Source organism: Lampetra planeri, chromosome 25 (assembly GCF_965212315.1).
Source record: "Lampetra planeri chromosome 25, kcLamPlan1.2.h2, whole genome shotgun sequence".
NCBI lineage: Eukaryota > Metazoa > Chordata > Hyperoartia > Petromyzontiformes > Petromyzontidae > Lampetra > Lampetra planeri.
Genome location: NC_136131.1, coordinates 12,868,745 through 12,885,820, shown reverse-complemented (window position 1 = coordinate 12,885,820; position 17,076 = coordinate 12,868,745). Strand labels below are relative to the sequence as shown.

Below are 17,076 nucleotides of genomic sequence, written 5' to 3'. Positions count from 1 at the left end.
GCAAGACCTTTTGTCCAGACCACTGCTGCTGGAAGGGCCTTCACTATCGGGAGCTCGAGACATCCATCTCGCAGGTATGCGGCCTCCTCTTCCTTACCGACCGGGCGTCTTTTACGAGGTGGGAGTCCACACACTTTGCCCCGACACGCACGATCTGACGAAGGACTAACTGTGGTGTAGTGGGCTCCTTTACACTGCCGGTGGACAGAGGCGGGGGGGGGGGTTAAGAAACCTGCCACATTGTTTCAACTGCCGCACCTGGAGGTCGAACTGAACCGGTGACCCCTGGATTGTAATTCCACTGCGCTGACCGTTGCAACGTGGCAGCAACAGAGACAAATGGATGTGCTGGCAGCTAATCTGATCAATGGACACACAGCGTTCTACCAGACAGGTGAGGGGAAACACAAACCCACCAATGTATTAAGTGATCTAGTGAAGCATCATTAAGAGGAGTGCGATGCAATGGCGCATTATTTACCCTAACAAATTGCTGGTTTATCGGGGGATTGGAGGGAGGGTGAGAAGGGTAAAGGAATGGGGAGGGTCAGGAGACAGTTCATCACTGGTTGAGATAAAACAGCTGATAAGTGGAATTCAATGACTCAACGCATTTCGCTATAAATCACAGTGCAGCATGACCTATTTTACCATCAAATACGCTATGGCTGGGGCCAACCCTTTTTGTTACAAAATATCCTGGAATTTACAGGACAGGACAATCTGATTTTATTTCAGTAACTTCACGCAGGAGGTAGCACACTGCGCTATGAACCCTATGACCCCAGTTTAATTCCAAATCATGGCTAGCATCAGGGGCATGTAATATGTGAACCAGTGCTTGTGAACACGTTCAGTGTGGGATAGGAATTTAGTTTCATACCAAACCTCATCTGGCCTGTGGGGATTGTGTGACAACGTCCACGACACGTGGAGTGTTTGTTCGTGAATTGTATCTCGAACATCACTCGGGAACTTATTGAAATATTGACCACCTGGTGTGAGTGAGTCAAATAAGCACAGCGTTCTCGTCACTGCTGAATTAACACGAGTACAGTATACAACGTCTCACAAATGACCATCGTGAGAACAGTACAACGTCGCATATCTGACCGCCACATATCCACCCTGACAAGTGAACAGCCCGCACCCAGTGCAGAAATTGTGCATTTTGTACTTTTAAAGCTATGGTATACAAATCAGACCTTTTCATATTTTCGCCTCTACCAACACCCCAGAGCACTGTGTTTAAGGTGTTACACTGTAATGTGATGTCGCTTTATAATGTATTGGAATAACACTATGCTAGTAAAAGCAATCCTTTAGTATTCTCGAGCAATTGAACACGGCCATGTGTTGTAAACATGACAGTATTTCTATATACACCACATATACAAACGCTACGGATTAATGAGATGTTCTTATGCTGAGGTCTGCCCCGATTTGGTTTTCCTTAAGGTCCATTGACTGTGACCTTCTCGTGCCGCCTTATTTGGAATTCTAGACGTGGCTGTCCCAGGCTATTTGCTGACTCTTACACTAAGTGGTGGGGTTTGTTGTGACCTCTACACCATAGAGCTCATCATTGAACACATGGTTTTGATATCGGACGTTTTAACCACGAATGCTGGACCGTTGAAAGATGCCAAATTTTTACTTTTCTTTTGTTTAATGGTCTGCATGTCAACTGTTTGTGTAAATTGCAGACGTTAATTAGACTTTTGATTTCAGGTCACATGATTTATGCCAATATTCTTACACTTACAATTTGCATTTGACTCCAGTGAATTTCGCAGATATATACCCTCTCAATTTACTCCTCGTTATGTGTGACGCTGCCATCGTGTCTTCGTTGTCGCACTGCACTTGCAATCCACGTTTGATATCCCAGGGTGGCATCCCCTGCCTCTGTACACCCAACAGTATACATGGGATTGCCAACGGTAGTCGACCAGCAAGTTGAATGTGTTGGGATAAAGCGCGGGGTACTTCCACCTTTTACAAGACTTCTGGCCGGTTTTGAACAGTCGGACAAAATATGTTTGTTTAACACGTAGGCTTTCGCGACACATTTATAAATAACGCGATCTAACCCAAAAACGTTGATTATGGACAAACTATGTTCTGGTGGCTCCGTAAACAATGATAAAATAATATACTCCCGAAGGGAATGCCAATGACATAAAATGACAGCGTACATTTAAAAATGGTAACAATTAATAAATATGTTCATCAGCAGCCATGATCTAGCCACTGCTTGATGAACGCTTTCACAAGTCGTCACCATCCGCCGTGATTTCGTGAGCCAAGAATGTGTCTCGCGCTGCGACATGAGGCCAGGTTCATTGTGTGGCTCAGTCTGGAGCACCCGTTGTGTGCACTAAGCTTGCTTATACATTCATACAGCATGCCTCGTATCCTACTCACTGGACACTGAGGTATGGATGAATATGTGAAAATGTGAGATATGTATACATAACTAGAACAAAGTGTAGTTATGTCATGCACATGTCGGTTACAAGACGAAATAATGTGAAAACTGCTCAGTACGTATGGATATGTTTTCCTGTGCTTTAGAAATAAGCGGTTGTGTGCGAGATTAAGAAGACATATCACGCGTGAAACGGTTAGATTTGTGAAAATGTATAGAAATGGACAGGTGTATGATACACAAACACTGCACTGGGCACGGGAGGTTAATTGGTTGGGCAAATGTGTGACGTACTGTATTGCAAAATGTGTAATTCATTTGTGCGTAAATCGCTTTGCTTTTGATTGCTTACTTTGGTGAATTATTATAAAAATATGTAAATACATCGGTATACAATGCATCTATTATTTTACTTCCAAAATGACCAATGTTACTTTATATTTTAGACAGCTCTAAACGTACATCTTAAACAATCTCTCTAAATGATCATACTTCTGAAAATGCAAACCATTCTGGCGCATATGATTTTTAATCGATACATATTTTGCAGAGGGAGTCTACTGCGCTCATTTATCAAAACAGTCATCAAAGTGAAATTGACTCGTGAAGGTCACACGTGGTTCAGTGCAGACTTGAGTGACGGCGCAGGAAATTGGTTATTCTGCAGCATTTAAACGATAGTCGACCACAGAGAGGAAAATAAAACTCTACATCTTTGAGACTGCCTTTAGAAATATGAGCTCCCCCACTTCGGCACCCATTAATCGTCCATTTAACAATGGATGACAATGAAGTTTCCGACTTTGAATATCTCCAAAAGCCACACTTTGTGTCTTGTAAATCCAACATTTAATTTTTTATGGGAAGTATTTTGACACAAGGCTAGAGGTCGCCTCTTATATCTCCCGGTGCGGTCGATTAAGCAATCGGCAGGTTGCTTGAATCCCCCTCTCTGTCAGTCACTAATTTAATTTCAGGTAAGACCCAAAAAGCAGTATCGATGGGTACACCACAACTCTCTGATCGGCAGGTTGTATGTGTTGGGGTAAAGAAGTGGGTACTCCCACCTCTTCAAAGATGTCCAACATGTCTGGCCAGGGTGGAAGAGTAGGCCAAATACCATATTAAGGGGCTCTCTAGAGCGCCCTTTAGTGGAGGCCCTCCATCAGCAGTGGGTTGGGCAAGCAACTGCAGGACTACACCTTTACTTATTTTGATAATTCAGATAACATACATGCGATTGGGTATTATAATCTTATAATTAAACGTTACAAGTAAAATATTAATGGAGATAATTTTTTCATGACATTTTGCTGACATCTGGGCAGTTTACATAATAAATTAAGCAAATGGGAATATGTTTTGCACTAAAACAAATATTTAAAATGTGAACAATTTACTTCTATTCTTCACCTGAAATTGCTTACATTTTCTATTGCCAAATTGTAATGTTTAAACCTAACGTTATTATATTTGAATCTTTATCTGAGAACAACTCTTACAGTACAATGAAATTGTCATGTTTTAAATTCATGAGAAATAACTCTGAAGAAAAAAAATTGTACAGATGCAAAAAGCAAACATTTTATTGATGCAATTCAAACATGTCGTATAAAATATAGACAAAACAAATGTAGCTTGATTTCAGAGCATTTCAAATGTAAAGATTATCATTTAAAGTGTCTCATGTGTAAAACAAATCTTAATTTACTTATCAACCTCGCTAGGTATTATCCCTCGCATAAAGTGGCCTTCACAAACATCAATAATTTACATTCATAATTGACATGTCAACTCAATGTTCATCACATCATCTGCTATAGTTGGTAGGTCAATCTGAGTGTTATCTTTACCTTTAAATTATCATTTTGTTCAACATTCCAACAGTTTTGTTCTTTCCTTTGTGGTACCAGCAGCTCTTCTGCTACTTATGTTAAAACACACACACACACAAGTTAACTGATTCAATTAAAGGCATCAGCATATAAGAGCAGAGTGGATTGAGGGTGCTTGCAGATGCATGGGTTTGACAGTTAAACTATTATTGTTGCTAGCCCATCATCGCATTCACACTTAGCTATGGTAGCGATTGTATATTGAATAGCTACTCTAGCAGGCAACATTTGAAATGTTGACTTTTTTAATCCACGAAAATCAGCCTTGCAACCCGAGTACCATGCGCTTGTTCAGTTGTTAGCAAAAGCCCAGTGACGCAATTAAAGTTTGTAAGCACGATGTCTCTCAAGACACGTACGCATTATACTTTGGAATTCATTGGAATAACATTCACAGAATGTGAGGCAATCGATTCAAATGAGATGCCAACATTGTCAGCATTGTATCTAAAGACACACATAACTTCCTGTGGTTAAACTAATTACTTTTGGAAACGTGGCAATATTGGTGGGGCAATTCAGTGGGTGCACAATATATCACCGTGTAGTTCCGTGATTAAAGAGGCAAAATAAATATCTCACCAAAATAAAGGTATGTGGATATATGCAGTGCTGGTAAACCGATTGTGGGTAGTAGCTAATGACATTTAAGTACAGCAAACATTATTATTTTTTAAACGAACATTTGACTTTTAAAATATCTGTTGCATCTTAAACGGTTCATTAATTGTAGATTTTATTTATTTAAAAACAGCATCACGCAGCAGAGACCTTGTAGCCAAGATCGAGGGACCCTCTCCTTACATCACGCTCGAAAAATGTATAGTTTGTAAATATTATAGTACCACGTTTTTTTACAGTTAATATAACTGAGTTTAAATGTACATATTACTGTATTTCCTTGATAATTAATGGATTGTTTTCATTAATAAAAACTTTGAGCTGGGGATTTGAACGGTTGGCTTTGCATGTTAAATTCGCCTCCCTAGTTTCCCTCTGACTTCAGCTGCAGCCGTCACTTACACATGAATGAGTGTGTTGTCCTATTTAATGTGACCAAGAAAGGTGGAGCATTGCCTCGACCCTCTCCCCACACCCTCTCATCCTCCTTCCCTCTCCTTGGCAGTCAGACAGCCACCTGCCCCCTCTAAATCACGTGGGTGCAACCAAGAGATCGAGTTGTTGTTAATGGTTGACTTTACTCATGTTAAGCAGTGCTGTTCACGAACATTACACAAGGGGATTTGGAATAGAGCTTAGTACTCCCCTCTTCCTTCCAAACCTAGAGATGCAGTTCACTACCCAGGAATCATTCTGAATGGCAGCTCTCCAATGCGTTTTATGGTTGTACCGTGTGCTGTTTGGCACAATTTCGACCGTTTCGCTCCACGTGCCGAGTTCCTGAAGCTCTCAAAACGCGGAGCGAAACGTCAGACATCAAGCCAAACTGCACAGGGTACAACCCAAAACCACATCAACACAACTTAACAGCATAACTGCGTAGAAGTTACAAACGCCAGTTTGAGACAGCAGAGTGATGTGCTTTAGACATCTCCATGTTTTTTTGCTTAAGTTGTTAAATAAATAAAATTTAAATTGTATACAACCACACTTACTCTTTATTGGCTATATATGAGATGGTATCTGAAATATCAAAGACCAAAGACAACCCTATGGGCGTGGGCCAACATCCATCCACTTCCACTCAGGTGTCCGTTTTAGATGATCAAACACATCTGTATGTGTAAAGTATAGCCCTTTGTAAAGCCGCAGCTGGATGAAGGCCAATCTAGCACCACGTCGATCATGGGGGCTTTATCGACCATAATTCACATTTTCTCGTACCTATTTACCTCGATGCAAAAGAAAAATTAAGCTGCGTTTACATGTGCCGAGCTAAAGCCGGTCCTGGAGTTGGGCTCGCCACGCGCTCGACCCAATGTGAACAATTCATTCTTCAGCCGGTTGAAGTGGAGCTTTTATTTGGGCTGTGAAACTGTGAGTGGTGGCCAACCACTCCAGAACTGAAAAACTGGGCAAATGCTTTGGTGGCCTGCTGACCCAGTCCAACCGTGCATTGCCCCGAGCAATGGCTGGCAATGGTTGTGGCAAGAGTTTTGGTCCAACGGTCTCTGCAGCATCGTGATGTTATGCTAACGTGGAAATGAGTACTTACACTTGCATAAAAGTGTTTTAAAGTGTACAGCATCCTTCCCAAACAATGTCCCCTCCCATTAAAATGAGGCACTCAACACATGTATAAAAAGCAAGAATATAATTATACCATGACTTTTAACGCACATTTATCAAATTTTCATGTCAAAATCATCAGCATTAATGATTTTAGAATCGGTCACTCGGACATGTACAGCCCTTTGTCGATCCACGACTGGATGAGGGCGCTTCCTCTTGCCAAGCGAATCATGGGGGGGGGGGGAGGCGGGGGGTGTTATTTGATCATACTTCACCCCGCTGGCCGGTGAGGGTGGGTCAGGGCGTGGAGCATAGATGTGGAAGCACAGTACAGTACAACAATGTATTTTGTTGCAGTATCCTCTACTGCCCGTTATGTATCCCCACAGTCTATACTACCTGGTATGCATAGTGGTTATCCATCCAGGCTCAAACCTGTTTAGCTTCTGAAACCTGACGAGATCGGGCGGCATTCCGGCAGATTTCATTCATAGGCAAGTCACTCGAATACAACTTTAGGAGCCTCACTTCTTCCACTCGGGCCAGCATCACTAAACTCTAACCTTGCTGCCCCTGCTTTACGGAGTCACACAGCACAGAGTTATTCTCTACCCAGATGCAAAAGGCAACTAGAAATGCATTTACATTCGCTGAGTAAGCCGTTCGTGGAGATGGACTGCTGCCACACAATTTGAATCATTCTCCGGCCAATCGACGTTGATTATTATTATAGTTGGGCTGTGCGTCCGGTGGTCCAACTCCAGGAGTGTCTTTCTGGGCAAACGCTTACGCACAGAACATGAGATGAGCTTTGCAAGTATTGGTGAAGGTGGTCAAGCAGAGTGCATCCAAGAGAGTGCAAGTGAAACGAATATAAAGCTCACAAACGTTGAACGCTACACTGGATACATGCGATTCAGATTCTTTGGAAAATAATCACCGGGTAATTAATTTAAATACGTACTTTTTTATTTGTATTTTGGTTTAAATGTTTGCTGTATCAATATTTTTGTTCCTTCAATAACAAAAATAAAACCTATTTTCTTAAAATTTACAGCAGCCTCCTATTAGTGTCACATATTTGACCATCACATATCCGCCTTGACCATTTAACCGCCCACACGTAATTCAATATCTGTGCATGGAATAACAAATAATTGTCTGCAAATATTCACAAATTCGACACACATATCTTCCTAGACATTGGTGTCCATCAAGTCAGATAAGCGACGTTGTAACTTGTCCCGTATCTCTTCTCCAAAGCACTTCACTCCACCCTAGGGCGCATTCAGCCTGGCGACCATTAACATAATAAACACTTTTGCATTGCTCCACCACGTTTTTTGGACTCGGCTGATGGGTTTACAGCAGTGCTGAAATTGTATTTTAAGATCCCAATATTATGAAAATCCTCCAGCGGGCTGCACGCACATGAAAACGCAACTTTCCGTTTGTTGTATTACTGTGTGGAAAACACCGAGACATTTAGAGCAACAAACAACCACACACGTGACCAGTGTGGTCTGGCTTGCTATGGCAAATGCCCTACAATTTTAAACTGGAATGTTTTTTGCACGTACCGCATTCTTTGGATTATAAAACGCACCGGAGAGTAGTGAGATGCACACAACAAGATGCACTCCAAACTGTGGGGTTATTTTGAACAAAAAAAGTGCGTTTAATTATCATGGAAATACGGTATTGCAATGGAGTGCCGTCTTCCAGAAGATTATTCTGAATGAGCTGCTCTAAAATGGCTTCTGGAAAATGATTCTGCGTGTGGTCGGTCTTCTGCCCTTGAGGTGGTGATGTTTTTCTGGGGAGAACCGTCTTCTGGCAGACGATTCTGAGCAACTATATTCAAACACATCTGCTCGAAGGTGCGTGTATTCTTTGGATTATAAGATGTATCCCCCAACTAAAAGACAGGGATACTATATTCGTCTTATAATCCAGGTAATACAGGATGCGTTTATTTAATTAAACCACAACAAATGTTTCGTGGTACACAGAGGTGCATTATGGGCACAGGTGGTGTCTCTCAGAAAAGCAACCTGCTCCCCACCCATTCTCTCAGGTCCAAAATCCATCCTTCACATTATTTTAACTCTGCAGTGGATCAATGTAACTCACATTTTGGTTAAATGAACTTGAATTAATGATTTAAATGGCATGCTTTACAATTGTGGTTTTAGGATGTGCGTGGGTCGTTTTCCAGGAAACTGGTGTGTGGCCACGGCTTGTCCGGACAACGTGATGATTGATAACCCACACGGTAAACATTCGAGTGGCTCCAAAGGGAAATTAATTGTAGAGGCGAAATACATTAACAATGTGAGCAACGGTGGCGGCGACTTCCCCTGATAATCACAAGCTTGAGTGTATCTTCTCATAAATGACAACCTGGGCTGTGTCTTTGTGAACATAATTAATGAGCGTTTGGAAAAAAATACGACCAAATTCATGGCGACCTACCTCTGCCAGGGGGGAAAAAACTATTTAATGTGCTTGGTGCATTGCCGATTTTGGTTGGCCCACTCTGCAGGATGATGAATCTTGCTAGTTCTCCTCAATGAAGAAAAGACCGTATTCGACACGATGTTTGAAGAACTACATTTAAATGAAGTTTCAACACGGGAAACAAGTGCACTCTTCCTTATAGATACACGCTTAGGCTATGAGCCACAGGCTGTCTGGCAAGCGTCCAATGCTCTATTATGAGAAAGTAAGCATTGTAGCCACAGTCACCGCAGCGACAGTATGCAGTGACGTTCGAGAGGTGATGCTGCAGACATCAGTTCAGTGTGCTCCAGACGAAAGTATTTTCTTCTCATCAGATAAAGGTGCAGTCCTGCAATTGCTTTCTCATGCCACCGCTAGCGGTCGGATCTCCCCATTCGAGGGAACTTTACAGAGCCTCTCCAGGTGCTGCCTACTCAGCCACGCTGGACAGACGGCCTGGGAGAGGTGGGAGTACTCACACTTTACCCCACCACACGCGACCTGCCGATCAACCGTGATGTTTACCCATTTGTACCGTTTGGGGCAAAGATATGGGGGGATTTAGAAAATGTTTCAATTTGTTTCCAGTGCCGTGCCTGGAGATCGAAATAATCTGGCGACCTCTGCATTGCAAGTCCACGGTGTACTGCTATCTATTACACCGTGGCAGCAGCCCTCTTACCCCATTCACAAAGCTTCGTACGGATGTCCCGCACCCAGGAACAAAGTGCCTAGGCGTGCACCTACATCAGTTGTGGTCTTTGTGACCCAAATTCATTTAAGTACCTGAAAGAGCGATGAAGGAATTGCACAAGGCTTCTAGAGTTTTCTATGAGATTTTATAGCTATTTTAGATTTTTCTTAAAGTATAAATTTAACTATTTTGGTAATTTAAAAAGTAAGATAGCCATTAAAATAATCTTGCAGGTCATCTCATGAAAATGTCTCCGATTCCAGATTTAGCCTTCTCCTTGCATAAATGAATGGATGACAGTTAAACTTTGAGATGTGTGTTCTGTCTTGATTTTAAGCTTTCGTGACTGCAGGAATCCATTCTCTTTGGCTCTTTCGGTAAAGTCACGTAGCTAGAAAATAAAATAAATGCTTTCTCACCTGATGACGGACGCTTGTGTTGCAACCGAAACGTCGTTATTTATTTTATTTTATACCTACGTGACTTTACCGAAAGAACCAAAGAGTATGTGTGTTCTGCTCTGCTTCATATTACGAAGCAAAGGACGTAAATGTTTAACGTTTTCCTTCTGAAATGCCTCTTCTCCGGCACACCAATGAGTACGTTTCTGAAACAACTCCCCCCCCACCCCAGCAGCAGTGTAAATGGGTTCACCAAAGTCCATCGGCTGGTCGCGTGTAGTGGGGTAAAGTGCGGTTACTCTCACCTCTCCCAAGACGCTTCGCGATGCATGGAAGAGTAGGCAAAATACACTGGGGGAGCGGCGAGTCCCAAGCGCTGCCTCTGGCGGATGCCCCACACCAGCAGTGGCACGGAGTGCGGTTGCAGGGCTACTCCGCTCCCTTCCATGAGGCCCAGTAAGGAGCTCAGAGGCAGCCTACATGTGATTTGGTTCACGATTATTTATTGACACAGGGGTTTATAATAAAATAAGTATATTTTTGACATATATGTTTAAATCTCATTGTTTTGTAAGCAGGCACAATATTTGTTCAACATATATTTGAATAATGGATTACTACATATTCCAGTTGTCCAGATAACGACACGACACATTTTCATAACTGAAGACAAACGGTTGACCTCGTACGCAGCATGGAGGCACAATGCTGACATGCTCATTTCATATTATTTATTTCAAAATGTATCATAGTATTTTGGCAAATTTTCTCCCATTCACCATTCGGTGTAGGTATTAGCAAACTCCTCGCCTGTCTACCTGTTTAAAACTCTTCAGGGTTTTTGCCATTGTGCATAGCGGCATTTTTATTCGCGTTAGGAGGCGTTTGAAAAAAAAACAAATATAATCAATTTGATGAGTCTTCAATGGAACATACGTTCCCGATTTAAACGATGCTTTGGCAAGATAACATGCCACCCTTGCAACTAAACGTATCTATTCTTCTCATTTGCACTTTCCGGGCACATTTTACGATTTGCAGTTTGGTCATCGTCATCGCTTCAAGAAGCCACCACAATTGTTTTTTAGCCTCAAGCAAGTCGTCAAAGCTGGGTGTCACAATCCTCAATGTTTCCATTGTATCGTTTTGATTTTGTTGTTGTCCAAATGCACGTGTGGCTTCATCATCCCTGGTTGACAGCATCAGCATGGGCCTGGCTGTTTCCAATCCCAAAGCTGTCGCAGGATCCATGTGCAGTGTCTGGCGTCGGCTGTTTCTCCAGCTGTTGCTGACTATCGCTCTCCCTCTCTAAACTGTTGTCCACATTACGTTGACTTTGCTGCTGCTGCTGATTCCTCTGCTGCTGCTGGTGTTGCTGCTGTTGCTGCAGCTGCCACCGGGTGTGCTTGAGGATGCCGCGGTGATCGCTGCGTCGTGAGAACGCCGATCTGATGCTGTACGGCTTCATGTCGCCGCTGCCCATGCTGCCTCCGCTCCCTCCTGCGTTGCAGCTCTCGGCGAAGTTAACCGACTCTCCCGACGCCGGCTTATGCAGCACCTCGCCGTTCTGTAGCTCCTGTACAAGACAAAGACAACGATCCTCCATATAGCCTTAACAGACTTTTGGGGCAAGTGCTGTTAGCGAGCACCTATGAAGGCCGGTACGGCCAGCGAGGGGGTGGGTGGTCATCACCACGCCCGGCCACCTTTGTCGCCCTAGTGGCAATGTTTACACACCGAACCAGGTACTCATTTGAGGTTGAGTCAACCTAGGGGAGGCCCAGGACGAGTTCAGATATTCGTTACTGGTGTTGGTGGCCGTGAGTAGGAATCGAACTCGGATTGCTGGGATTTTAGCGCAGCACGCTAACCGCTACACTACTGCTCCCTATAGCACACAGACAGACACACACATAGCACACACAGTACCCACACACACATAGCATGCAGACACACAAATAACACACATAGCACACACATAGCACAGATAGCACGCGTAGACAGACACACATAGCACACATAGCACGCAGACAGACACACAAATAACACACATAGTACGCACATACACATAGCACAGATAGCACGCATACACACGCACACACACACACATAGCACGCACACACACACACATAGCACGCACACACACATAGCACGCACACACACATACACAGGCAGGGGAGCATGCCCATTATTGTTGACTTCTCCCCAGGGCACAGTAATTCACGTTTATGCGATTGGGTTGGCCTCAACTCACTGTGAAGAAACGTAAACAAATCTACAAGTGTACCAAATATATATGGAAGGAAGTCTTCAACCTGTATACAACTTGAAGACTCATGGTGTGGGAAAGCTCTCATCCAGCAGTGGATTGACCAAGGGCTGTGCAAAAACAATATTGCCTTCTAAAAATAATGTATAGTTCCAAACGAGCGCATTGCAGTTACAATATTCGTTTAAATAAAATGGAGGTGTTCTTACGCTGAAGGTTTCAATGTGGGATTCACGAATTAGAGAATCTCGCCAAGTGGCATTGCGCCAAGTTCATCCTCCGGGCGAGAGTTCATCCACGCTGTGGAGCATGCACGCACCGCCGCTCACTGGGACGCCAGCTCTGGTTGCTGTACAGCGAGACTGCTCCATGCCACAGATATTTGATTATCGTTGTCATCTATTATTTATACGTTGCCTTTCATGCAGCCCGTCCCGAGGCACCAGAACAAAGGAGTGATTAAGGTAATAGCAAGAGACTCACTCAGTGTAAGGAAGTGATTACGGACCAATTACGATGCTCAAACACAATGCAGTGTAGATGATACATCCACCGAAAACGAGAATAAATAAATAAATGAGATTGAAGAAGTCAACTCTACTCGAGACTGCTCTCTTGTTCACTTAATTTGAGTCATTTTTTATTTCCGCACGTGGACCAACACCACCAATGGACAAGGGCACTTCCCAATGTGGGCACGTTTGATATGATGTATGAAAGAGGTGAATTTATGTATTTTTTTGTAAGATATTCTAAAAAAAGAAAATCCTTTCCTCTCCCAGAGCTTTATTCTTGGTCCCCAATAGCACTCAAAAATGCATTGCTTTTGTTAATGACTCCAGATGTTTCTGTGCCCTTATCCAAGGGACCAACAGACCACATCTCTAAACCAATTTTGCCTTTTATGCAATTAGGTTACTAAACGAGGCATGCACTCGGTATTTGTGGGGTTACCCAAGACATTTCTAGCCGTGCAGATAAATTTTTATTATTGATTGGCGTGCCACACATCCATTGGCTTCTTCATAGCAGCGTGTCCCACGTCCCTTGTTCATTGCCAGTGTAAGAGCACAAAAACAAGTAGAGGCTGCAAGCCAAGCCTGCAAAGTCAAGCCAAGTATTGACGGAATATGAAAACGGATTCGCTAGTCTTGTGCGTTGGTGCATGGAACTGGATTATCTGGCTCTCTGATGCCAAAGTACTTCCCTGAACCATTGATCTTCCATTTACACGACAGTATGCAATTAGTTAGGGGTGGTGGTGAACACATTGCACTTGGAATGCAGAGATCACCGGTTGGATTTGACCTCCAGGCACGGCCGTTGAAACAACTGTGCTGGTAATTTGCATCCCCCTGCCTCTGTCCACTAAGGAGTATCAGCTATTATTTGTGGCCAGGTCGCTTCTGAAAAAAGCTATGTAGCTCAGTGGGCCTTACCTGGTAAAATAAAACCCGTTTGAGTTTAGTTTGACTCCTACACGTGAACTGATCTCAATGCTCCATCTCCGCACTGGTTGTCCTCTTTGATGTGTCTTTGCATAAGTAATCAAATAGACGTGCCCAGAGAAAACACTCGCACTGCAAAGAACCATAATTGGCGTCCCGCTTCCTACATGCGCATTGCACCGTGCTGTAACAAGAGGGTCTCTTTTGCAAGAACCATCTCGGCATGATCCACCAACCCCCACGTTCGAGTCAAGGCAGATTCACTGTCATATGTGAGCCTAGCCAGCGAGGAGCCCTCACGGTACAGGTGATTTTCTAGTAGATATCTGCCAGGTTCAGCTGGAACAAAACCGTGATATGTGGGCCGCACAAGACTTCAAAATCTGGCTCGAGGCCTAGCAAGGCCAAGGGCAGGGATAATTATTATCATTGCATCCCCTTAACTGGGAATCTATTTAATCCACACCGCATCGCTAGGAGCTGCTTAGCTCTCAATTCCTTAAACTAATCTGAGTCAATGCTACGTCCTGCAATAGGACAGGTCTACACAGCAACATGAGCGGGAATTGGTATCGGTTGAAATTGTTGGTAGAATAGATACCCAGTGTTGGCCTATGCTTGATTCAGGAAATGCAAGTGTGTGTATTGATTAATGAATCAATTCACTGCAATTTGCAATCGAATTAAAGCTCAGTTGCTCACTGCGTTTAATCTTAATTGTCGTTATCAATACTATCAACCACACACTGAGTCTATACGCGGATATTCTCTTCATTACCTAATCTCACTGCACCGTCTAGACACGACTCCCCACTCAACCGCATCGAGCGACACCAGCCTGCCGGGCTCGGCTTTCCCACAGTGGAACAAACCGACGTGGGGCCTCCTGGACGAGGTTGCCTCGCTGGCTCAGGGCCGGGGCTGAGAGCCGCAGCGCCGGCGTGCGGCTCCGACGCTCCAGCGGGAAGAATGAGGCATCGCTCGAGAAGACCGATGCATCGCTCGGGTGTCAGTGGTACGGGGAGTAGGGGGGGCCACAGTGTCTCGGAGATGTTGACTCCCTCGCCTGGTATACAGGAGGTCGTGGGCACGATTCCGACCCTGATGCCTGCTGCTGTATTTTTGGAGTTTGCATGTCTCTCTCCCTGTGGTCCAGTGGATTTCTCTCTGGGTTCTCCGGTTTTCCCCTCCACGTTTAGAACCAACGTCACGCGTCGACAGTGTTTTGCTGCTTCTGAAGAAGAGCCATACAGTTCAGTGGGCCTTTACCTGGTAAAATAAAAAATAGTTATCCGTAAAGAGTTTAGCTTCGACTCACCGAGGGAGGCACGATCCGGTCGACGGATTCAGCCTTGTTGGCGAGCGCCAGGAAGGACGCGCGCGAGGGCGTGCGTCGCTCGGCCGTCAGCACGTCCATAGAATGGCGACGAGGCTCGTGCGGGCCCAGCCGGTGCCGCCGCTCCAGGTTGCGGATGGAGGCGGCACGCTGCAGCTTGTCGTGGATCTCCACGCTCAGGCGCCGCCGCGTCACCTTCAGCTCGGCCGTCACGTTGGCCTTCCACTCGGCGGCCTGCGCCCGGATCTCCCCCACCTGTCGCGCCGGAGCGTGGAGAGAGCGGAGGGAGGTGAGAGAGCAAAGAGAGTGGAGAGAGAGGGACACGAGAGGTGGGCGTCGTGGGGGCCCTGGTGCGGTCGTAGTTTTTGTGACAGGAAGGTCGCGGGTTCGAATCGCGGTCGTTCAGATCGTCACGATCGTCGCCCGTCATTGATAGCCATTCGTTTGTCATCTTCATTTGAATCCACCGCGGGTTGTCATCATCATCATCCAGATTCCATCGTCACGCATTGCCCTCCGTCATCATCATCCATCATTATCTATAATCCATCGTCATATATCATATGGAATCTTCATCATCCACCATCCATAATTATCATCATCATCCTCTATCACCATCATCCTAATTGTTAATCATATATCAGACAAACAAATGTATCATCCGCTATCAATCATAATCATCACTCATCCAAATTATTATCACTATGAAAGTAGCTGCCTATAGTGCCTGTAGGACACAATAATCCATTCCATACAAAATATAAGAATTGTAAAACTACTGATGCATTGTTACACCCCGAATGCGCGTCAACAGACACAGGAACACGCAGGAAAGTGAATAAAGTGGCCGCTGCTACCTCTGGCTCGCCTGCTTTGTTCTTGCTTTTATCATCTTGTGCCGGGGCTGCAAAAAATCTCTAAATCTATGAAAAGCCAGCAAAACGAATATTCTCCCCTTTCTCTCAATCACAAAGAGAGCCATTTTTCATCAAATAAACAAATATGAGGAGATTCATCAAGATGATCGAGTGCGGTTCACTCTGCCTGCGAGAGAAAGCCTCCGACATTGCCAAAGCCTCGGTGATCATCAAGTGGAGTCGAGCACCACTCATTAAGTGGAGGGTTGCTGTTGAAAGTTTCTGTGATGCTACTTCCAAATATTTCACATGAAGGTGCCTGCAGAGAAAATCACTTATTACAGTAAGTGTCCGGCAATCACTGCTTGTCTCGGTTGGTCTCCATCACGAGTGACCTGTAAATCTACCTAAAATGTTCGTCGTGGTTACGGATTTTGCTCACAGCCACAACTGCACAACCCTGTAAGGCCCACTGAGCTGTATATCTCTTTTTCAGAAGCGACCTGGCCATAATTGATTGCTCAACGAAGTGGCTTATCACGTGAAAAATCCCAGCAGCCAAATACTCGAAACGCGTGTTTATTCTAAATGTGGAGGTAAAAAACAAAGGACCCGGAGAAAAATCCACGCGACCACGGAGAGAGAGACATGCAAACTCCAAATATGAAGCAGGCATCAGGGTCACAATTTAACCCACGACCTCCTGTATACCAGGCGAGGGAGATAACATCTTTCCACCGCATATCTTATGGCAGGGTTGTTGACATGCGACAAAGTAGTGCTCATTCCATCAGCCACAGGAGGAAGAAAGGTTAAGTGGACCGAGTCAGGCATTCAGAACACTGCATGTACATGTCAATCCACTTATGATAAGAACTTTTGTAAGGCATGTGGGCCATGAGAGATATTTGACCATACTTCACTGCGCTAGTCAATAGGGTTTGGTGAAGGTGAGGGAGAGTATAGAACACTGCCCTCTACTGCACACAACGCCTACTGCACCGATGTGTTGCGCGTGGTGGCCACCCCACCGAGCACTCTCCAAGCTCC

General features: G+C 44.5%; 1 protein-coding gene across 1 annotated transcript in view; it reads right to left on the bottom strand.

Annotated features, from left to right (window-relative positions):
• Positions 1–3,994: 3,994 nt before the first annotated feature.
• The window catches only part of LOC144727488 (potassium channel subfamily K member 2-like), a 151,595-nt gene continuing 138,513 nt past the window's right edge, over positions 3,995–17,076 (bottom strand). Inside the window, exons 7-8 of the mRNA XM_078606351.1 lie at positions 15,152–15,424; positions 3,995–11,692 (exon numbers count right to left, since the gene is read on the bottom strand). Of these exons, the coding sequence (XP_078462477.1) occupies positions 11,300–11,692; positions 15,152–15,424 (666 nt within the window). The 3' untranslated portion in view covers positions 3,995–11,299. The remainder of the gene's footprint in view (positions 11,693–15,151; positions 15,425–17,076) is intronic.